General features: G+C 25.7%; 1 protein-coding gene across 5 annotated transcripts in view; it reads right to left on the minus strand.

Moving 5' to 3' along the window:
- Positions 1 to 6: 6 nt before the first annotated feature.
- The window catches only part of Pkc53E (Protein C kinase 53E), a gene marked incomplete at its 5' end in the record, with an annotated part of 95,988 nt that continues 86,785 nt past the window's right edge, over positions 7 to 9,209 (minus strand). For all 5 annotated transcript variants that reach the window (XM_014434074.3, XM_067052063.1, XM_014434071.3 and 2 more), the window contains 2 exon segments: positions 7 to 6,759; positions 7,120 to 7,260. In XM_014434074.3, the coding sequence (XP_014289560.3) occupies positions 6,607 to 6,759; positions 7,120 to 7,260 (294 nt within the window).

A 9,209-nucleotide genomic window follows, 5' to 3' on the forward strand; every position in this document is an offset into this window, starting at 1 on the left:
AATTTATATTGCTTTGTTCGAATTTCATAAATAACACAACATTTATAAATACAATAAAATTATGCTTAATAATAAGAAAAGACAATAAATCTTATTGATACATAAATGGATGTATATGCTAAGGGTAAATCGTAGAATCTGGGGAATCGTATTATGAGAGACTTAAATTAATAGCTGAATAGGTCAATAATTTTTGTTTTTTTTATTAAGTAAATTGAATAACAGAAAAGGTAATATTTTAAATTAATGATCATATTATAAACATACATCATGGTGGTAAAGGGTTATTATCTGAAGATGTGGAGATTTCACTTCCTTAAATCTCAATAATTAAAAGTTATAATTTATTACAGCAAAAATTCATACGTACTTAGTGGTATAGTACCCTCACTAGTACAAGTGCAGCAGGACTACCTTTAATTATGGTTTTAAAAAACGATGAAATAAATATTAAAATGAGGAAGTGAAGGAAAAACGTCTAGTCATTCAGTTTTTATTTAATTTATTTTTTTACTGCAGCACTGACTTCAGTAAATAATGAGGCATATTTTTTAATGACATCCTCATTTAATAACTGACTAAATCAATTTGGTCAACCAGTTTAAACCAGTTCAAAATGGACCAGACATATCATTTACACATTTTCAGATAATGACCCTAAAACGAACTTCAGCATGGAACCAGGTGCCAAAAAAATATTTTTTCTAAATAAATAATTAAACAGTTGTAATACACAGCACCATGCATTGAATCATGCATCATATAAGATTGAAACTAATTTGATTGGATAATCTCTGATTTAATTATTGCAATAAAATAACTGATGTGGCAAAATGGATTATAGTGAAATTATGATTAAATATGAATTTTTAAAAGATAGATTCATGATGTATGATTTCATATTGCATAATTTGTATTCATAAATAATCCAGATTTTACGATTGCCTGCAATACATATAATGAATACACACACCTATAAATATAATTATTTAAAAAAATGCTAACAAAGAAATCTCAGACTTTTTAACATAGAGAATTCGAATGTAATGAAAACCAGAATGTTGTCTTACACTAATACTTTAAAACCCTAGCATTCTATATAGGTAAAGTTTTAATTTTTTTTTTTTCATAATTTATTAAAATTAACTAACAATTCAAAACTATAATTTAACAATGCGAATATCATAGTTTGGTCTTAATGAAGAGATTATAAATTTTAATAGCATACCTTAAAAAAGTATGGTGTTTACACATCTACAGTTTTTTAAAAAATATTTTAAAACAAAAATTAAATAATGATAACAAAAAAAACAGATCATACAGTATTGCTATAATCAGATCAGGAGTAAGGGTCTTGGTTTTAAAAGTAATCGCACCAAAAGGAATCGTCCATTGCGTTAAAAGAAGCAATTAACAAGGATCTAAGGACAATGTTGAAAGAGTGCCTTCTAATGTTCAAAAATTGTTCTTTATTTACACGTACTTAATTTTAGGCCATTAGAGAAGAAATATGAAGGAGTACAGTTTTAAGGTAAAACAATCTAAAACTAAAACATTATTAACCACTTGTATAAATAAATAATCTAAATTTTTATTTTAGACAAATATGATCATATTTACAGTTTAATACACGATATATGACCTACCTAACCAGGCACAGATATCAATCAGGTCAAAAGGCGATGGTCCTTCTGACCTTAATCTGTGAAAACCAGGTAGACAAATTTGCATAATTTTCTATATAGTTCTTTTCATTTTTTTTTTTACATTTTTTAAAATAATTATAAATACTTTGAAGGTATAAATCGAAATTTATCTAAACAATGTATAATCTACTATTAATAAAAATAACAACTCTTTATGAGATGAATATAAATGCTGGAAAGCTATGAACGACTATCACATGAAAGTTATGGGAAAAGGCAAGAGATATTTACGCAAATTCAATAGGATATCAAGCTTCAACGATAACATCTACGGATACTAGCTAAAGAAGAAACTGATCCAAGGTCGATATAATAGAGCAAAGAATGAAGAAACGCCAGCGTTACATCCAAAATAATTTATATTTGAAGCTTGATATGTCTATATTATATTAATTCATAATTTGAGAAGAAAAAATTGTTGTTCTCTTTAAATATATTTAGGTTCAGTTTCAAATTTAAAAGAATCTTGAAGATGTTATCAAAACTAGTGGTTAACATAATTCCATTTTTTTCTTTGGTTTTTAAAGAGCAAAAACATTCATTTTTATTTTTTGCTAAAGATTAGTTTCCTAGTGACGGATTTTTCCTCCTGTTACAAAAATATGTGAACATTAAGATTGTAAATAAAATCATGTTCTTTGATTTACTCTCTCTGTTTATATTTTATACACAGCTAACAGCTAAGAATGAGCATAATGATTTAGCTGCTTCCGAGCACCAACTCATACAAAAACTTGGGGGGGGGGAAATATATATATCAGATTTTCAATATAATTAATTAGTAAATAGGTTTCAAATTAATTAACAATACTAATTAATAAATAATAATTCAAGATATTGTAAAATTTATTAGGATTGAGAATAATTTGAATCCTGCAATGGAAATAACTAATCACTAAGACAATCAATTCATTCATTTCTCAGAATTTTAAATTTTAAATTAGTATCAAAATTTTAACAAGTTTCAAATGAGTATCAGAATGATAAGAGAGTACTTTCTTATCATCTAGTGAGATTTATAAAAAATAAAATTTTCAAAATCCTGAAAGTGGCATCAATTACCTGACGTAATTGTATCTTTTAATTTCATTAAGTTTACCATCAATAACTAAATTTTAAATGAAACTAAAAGACAGCATATTACTGATTTCTATTTTACAACACTATTAAAATAAGTTTATTTGATGGTGAGTGAAAGTTTATGTTGATCCATTTCCCCACTCTTTGAAAAAATTAAGCTAAAATATTTTCTGTTTGTTAAAGAACTTAATGGAACATTAATTTTTAATCATAATTCTTAAAAGTTAGGTTGATAAATATTAAATATTCACCATATTTTGTTTTACTTCTGATGATCGCTTATGATCATCTTTCTGTTCTGATAAGTTCAGTGATTTTTTCAATTTTTTAAATGTATTTATTTGTTTAATTTTTTTTAATTTATCAAATAAAAGACATACAGAGCAATTATTTATTATGCCAAGGAAAGTCAATTTTTATAACTTTGTTCAACTTTTGATGTCATTGATATAAGGAATTTTGAAAATGAAAAACAATTCATTATGTTTAATATGTAAAACTAAAGGCAATATCTGCCATCTAGTCTTCTAAGAACTTCTTTCATTTTTTATTTTTGAAGTTTTAGAGTTTCATTTTAAACTCTTATTTTTAAAAAGTGATACAGTATATCAATATGGATTTTTTTAAAGATATTATTATACTGCTTTCTAAACCCTACCTAGAATAAAACTTTACATTATTTTTTATAATATCTAATTCTAGCAAAAGTACTTAGTTGGAGGGTTATTATTTTATCTTTCATAGGTTATACTTGAATTTTTTATAAGGTTTTTTATAAAGCTTTTTCTTTTTTAGATTATTTAATTTTTTTTTTTTAAATAGCTGTTAACTTAATTTTTGTCTATGATCTACCTATAGGACTAGAAACTGTAAAAGTTAAGCTAAGGTAGAGTAAAGCTAAAAATATTCACCACCATTTAGAACTTATTACTGTAATCTACGGTCAACTACCTACACCTCATTATTACTGTCATAATATGATGAAAATTTCTTTTGGGAAAAAATTGAAGCACTCAGTCATAAAACGTAGTAACTGAAGAAATGAAAACTTTTGCAATGTTAAAATGTTTCACCTTAAACCAGATGTCACTTAATGTAATACCAACATGATTCCTTTAAAAATAAAAAATTTCTAAATATTCTTACAAAATTCTATGAAATCAAGCCTGTAGTATCCGACAAGCCAAAAACTTCAATTCACAATAAATGTTAGATGACTAGGTGCCTCAATTATTAGCGATACTATAATTGATACACGAACTGTCATTTGTTTTATATAACCAATTATAAGGCGTTTATATAGTATTGAATATTTTATAGTTTTGTAAGATATATTGAAAGAGTATTTTCTTTAAATTCTCATGATATTAGCCATTTAAAGAATAAAAACTTTGATTCAATTGCAAGAACTATTAAACTGTAAATATCAAATGACATCAAAAGGAACATTAGAAAGAAGGTTACAGTAACCTAGTATGATAAGGTTATCTACTTCCATCCCCTGGCTAGAAGAAGAAATTATTAATTTCATTATACAATTCAAAGAATAATCTTAATTATGGTTTAAGTCTAATATTATTTTACAGTGTTAAAAATTGTATAACTAAATAATGATTTTTAACACTTTTATGCAGTATTACCATTGCATCTATTGCTGAAAATATTCTATTCAAGATTGAATAATGTCATAATATCATAATACATATTAAAAAGTAAAAGTATAATACTCTAATTTTTAATAATAGGTTTATCAATGTTAATCTTAAAAGCTATTATATTAGCTCAATGTTACAACTAACAAACATTTCTAAGGAAAAAGTTCAAAATATCTACCAAATTCTAAATATTATAATTATTATTAATAATAAAAGATGTATATTTAAGAAAGATAAACAACGCCAATGGGCACAGCTGGGACTCGTAACTGTTGACCATTGTCGTCATTTAAAGTACTAAATCGCTAAAAATTTATGAACTAATACTATAATTTATAATGTCGCTTGAGACCATTATTACTAAGTATATAATAATTTTTATATAATATCAGTATAATTGCAATGGTAATTAATAATTTACATTGTGATTAATATTTTTTTTAGTTCATGCCATTAAATGAAATTTAATTATACCATAATTAAAATATTCATTGAATGATATAGTGCTAAATAAAAATACCTTTAAAGAATTAGGTTAAATTATGTAGAATATGAACTTTATCAGGAAATTAAATACTCTGAAGAATGAAAAAAATGTTTTTTGCTATTTAATTTAAAAACTTCGATATCTTTTGGTAATATGGAATTTTTTATTTTTTTATTTAGAACTCGATTATATTGGAATTCGGAATTATGTTTACCACAGTCGATTCTAATTTTCCTGTTTTTCATTAATACATTGTTGATTGTCAACAGCAATGGTGAGCTGTATTAAAAAATAAAAAAATAAACATAATGAAAACATATCAAAATTTAATAATACAAGGGAAAGTTAAAAAATTCAACAGTAAATACAACTCTGGTTTTATTGCTTATACTAGAATATCATATCAAACTATTCATTTTTTTTGCTGTACGCATAATAATCATTAAAAAAAAAATCACACGAACCAATGAGAAAAAACTTTTAATTATTAAATTATCCACATTAAGTTTTTACAAAGGCAGTTTGGTAATAAGACTTTTATAGGTACGTTCTTTCATTTATAGTAATAATTTATCCGTCAGTCCTTTTTTTTTTCTTTTATCATTTTTAGCAACGTAATTATACGCATATATAAGAGTAGCAAAATAAATAATAGTTCTGATTTTGATTTTTTTTTTTGTTTAAATACATATGCTTGTGACACTTCATTGAAAAAGAACATTGTGTTCCTTTGCTTGAATACTTTTATTTTTTTTAACTTATGCACCTTTTGAAAATCACCATTTAATCAAAATTCTAATTTCAAACTACTCTGACATTTTTTTAAGTTTGGCAAATTTTTAAAATGAATTTATACTAACATAGAACACTTGGCATTCTTGAATATGTAGCTGAAAGGACTCTAAATTTGAAATAATATTCGACGAAAATTAAGGAATTACTAAAAAATGATATCTACACACCCATGCATTCATCGGTATCAGAATCATATAAGGGGAAAGCTAAGACAAAAGAGATTTTTTTTTCTTTTTCTTTACCTAATTTGAAACTAAGATTTTTGATTGGACTCAATATATATATACCTTTATATATATTTTTTTAGAAAACAAATTTTATCTACATAGATAATAATATTTTACGAAGAATTCTTAGTATAATCTAAAAAGTAGACTACAAATTTGACTTAATTATTAAAATTAATTCTAAAAACATAGATCTTTTTAAATAATATTTGAAAACTTAACAATTGGTAATTCAGAATCAAAGATGTAGAGTTTTTTTTTTGGGTACTCAATGTTTACTTATAATCACTAGTTTTTTAATACTTTGAACTCAAGATTAAAAGTATGTCAATTGACTCGATCAGAGAGAAGTTCAATGAATTCACAAAAAAAGTTCTCAATTACATTTTTTGATTTTTCTTATATATATAAATTAAAATGAGAATGTAGCTAGCTAAATATATATCATGTGGTCCCTTGACTCACTTAATAAAAGAACAATTCCAACTTAATCTAAAATACTACAAAAGATATAATAATAAAGGAATAGAATATTTGAAGTAAATATCAGATAAAACAAACGTGCCCGGGTTCGAATAGCAGGAAGTGTAAGTGTAACTGTGGAATGTGTAAGGGAAGACTTATTTTAGTATCAGCGCAGGTTATTCTGCGGTGTACTAAACATGCTGGATGAATTCTGGATTCAGGTATGAAAAACCCATGAACTCTGTCTGGTCTAAATTCATCATGAACAGCTTGTCTGTTGGAGTTAAATCAGTCTTCTCTGATGTGAATTGTTTGTCGAAATTGCTCACATCTTTCCGATGTTTCTGTAAAAGAAAATAAATAATGTAACCATATAATTACAATTTGTGATCGCACCGATAGAACCATCCACAAATTAAGTTTTTATGAAATAATATAATACAATGAATGAAATTGAAAAAAAAAATAAAATAAACAGTCTAAGTTATTAAAAAATTAAGTTATTAATAAACTGAGAAAAATTCTTTTTTTATGGAAAAGAACTAAATGATTCTTTATTATAATGATATTTTGACCTTGTTAAATAAGAAAGAAATGCATAATATTAAAACATTCCATAGTTTGGAACAAAATGATAGTTTTTAAAATAAAATAGATACAAATACAAAAATTTATGAAGGAGTTCATAAAAGAAGATAAATTACTATTTTAGGTTTAAATGGTGGCTGGACTTCTCTGTTTTCAATCCTTTCCCAGTCTATCCGCCTGAAGAAAGAATGACCACGTACATCCTCTTCTCCCCTCGGTCCGCAGCCCAATCTCTTTGTAGGATTCTTGGTTAAAAACTGTAAATAATTGTTACATTTTATTCCATTGAACTGTTCAAGGTTGTAATGAGTGTCCAAAACATTATATTAAGTAGTAAAGGACGTGATCTTCAAAACTCATTATATCCATTTTTTTACTTTCACTTACCAATATACGGAATATATAGTAAGGGGAAGTATTTGACGGAAATACATACTTTGGGGTCCCCTTAGTCTAAATAACCAAGTCCCAAACATAGCAATGTATGTGTAAACAGTCTAGCTCAAAAGTGAAAATCCTTATCAAACTTAAATAACTTATTTATTTATAAATTATTTTTGATAGGCATATATATGCCTGAGATGTTACAATAACATTTTTGATAAAATCCACTGATTGGAACTTCCACTTCATAGAATTGATTTTTCAAATTTGTTTCTAAACAGCTCTAACAATTTTGATTAAAGTCGGTAGATCAATGTACAATTAAAAGATCTTTAATATCAACTAGATTTTATTCTCATTTAATAGATTATCAGAATTTAAATGCCGAACTTTCAAAAAATTGTCCTCTAATATACCTTTAATTTCCTTTATTTGAGATAGTTAACCATTTTGCATCATTAAAAGTAATAAAAATGTACAAATGTGAATATGAATATGAAAAAAAATGATGATTAACTAATGGAGAAAAATGGAAAAGACGGCCGAGGGTGCCTTATCTCTTTCAATTGCAATCATATAAAAACTGCTTTGTTTTATTTCGTTAAATTGTAGTATTCTTGGCAGGAACAAAATTGGTGTTTGTTATTCGCACTTTGAGAAACCCTAAAATAGGAATTTTTATAGCAACAGAAAAAAAAATTATTTTTTAAAAATTTTCATCAAAGAAGATGGCCACGAGACCAGCTAATGTAAAATGTCATTAGAGTGTTACCAATGGGTAGTTTCTCTACACGCCTGTAACACTCCAATTTAACTTAGATCAGATTTACTAAATGTATTATAATGTACAGTTGTAAATAGCAATAAATAAATATTAAAAAAAAAAAAAAAATTTCACCTCTTGGAGTGGTAAGTAAAAGTTGTGTGATGTGCGCACTGTATCAGATTTTTTAAAAACAAATAAATAAATAGCCAATTAATATAGAGAATTTTGTAAAGAACCCATGGTTTTCTCTCTTGAATAATCAAGGAATAAATCTATTTTTACTCAGTTCTCTCATTTGTGCCTGATAGATATGGATTCAAAGATTTTAAATCCACAGTCATTTCTATTTTTATACAAAATTTATAAATCAAATTTTGTTGATCACACCTTCAGTCCTACTCAAGAATTAAATAAGAGAAAAAATCTCATTTTGTGATGACGAGAGAATAGATCTTTACTAGCTTTTCTGCCAAATTTTGTTTTGGAATTTACTGGTAAATAAATTAAATAGTTTTACATATAATCGTTTCACTTTCTCGAGACTGGTTTGTATTGTTTAAATGAAATAAATTGTTTCCAAGTTAATTCTCAAAACACTCTATATTAATTCTTCTAAAAATTCAACGTTTTGGCTTATATGGCCATCCTCAAGGACAATCCTAAATATTGATTTTTACCTTGCATCCAATAATTTTAAAACTTTTTGCAGTCTATTCTGCTCAGGTCATTAATTTTAGTGAAATCATCCTATTTTGTTACTTTGCCAATAAATTTGTAAACTTTTAACAACAGAATAACTTAACACTATTATCAAATCATTTTTTTTATTTTGACTGAAATTAATGACCAGGCCAGAATGGCCTGCAAAAGATTTTTAAATTATTGGATGAGAGGAGTAAATTTATATTTATGATTGGCCTTGAAGATGGAGCATTTTGAGACTTAACTTGGATACAAATCATTTTATTTAAACAAAAAAACCAATCTTGAACAAGTGAGGAGATTATATGTAATTTTTTAGTTTTTTCTGTATGTCCTAGGTTTAAGCATTAAGCT

Source organism: Halyomorpha halys, unplaced genomic scaffold (genome assembly GCF_000696795.3).
Source record: "Halyomorpha halys isolate HHAL.00 unplaced genomic scaffold, Hhal_1.1 Scaffold1300.1, whole genome shotgun sequence".
NCBI classification, from domain to species: Eukaryota; Metazoa; Arthropoda; class Insecta; order Hemiptera; family Pentatomidae; genus Halyomorpha; species Halyomorpha halys.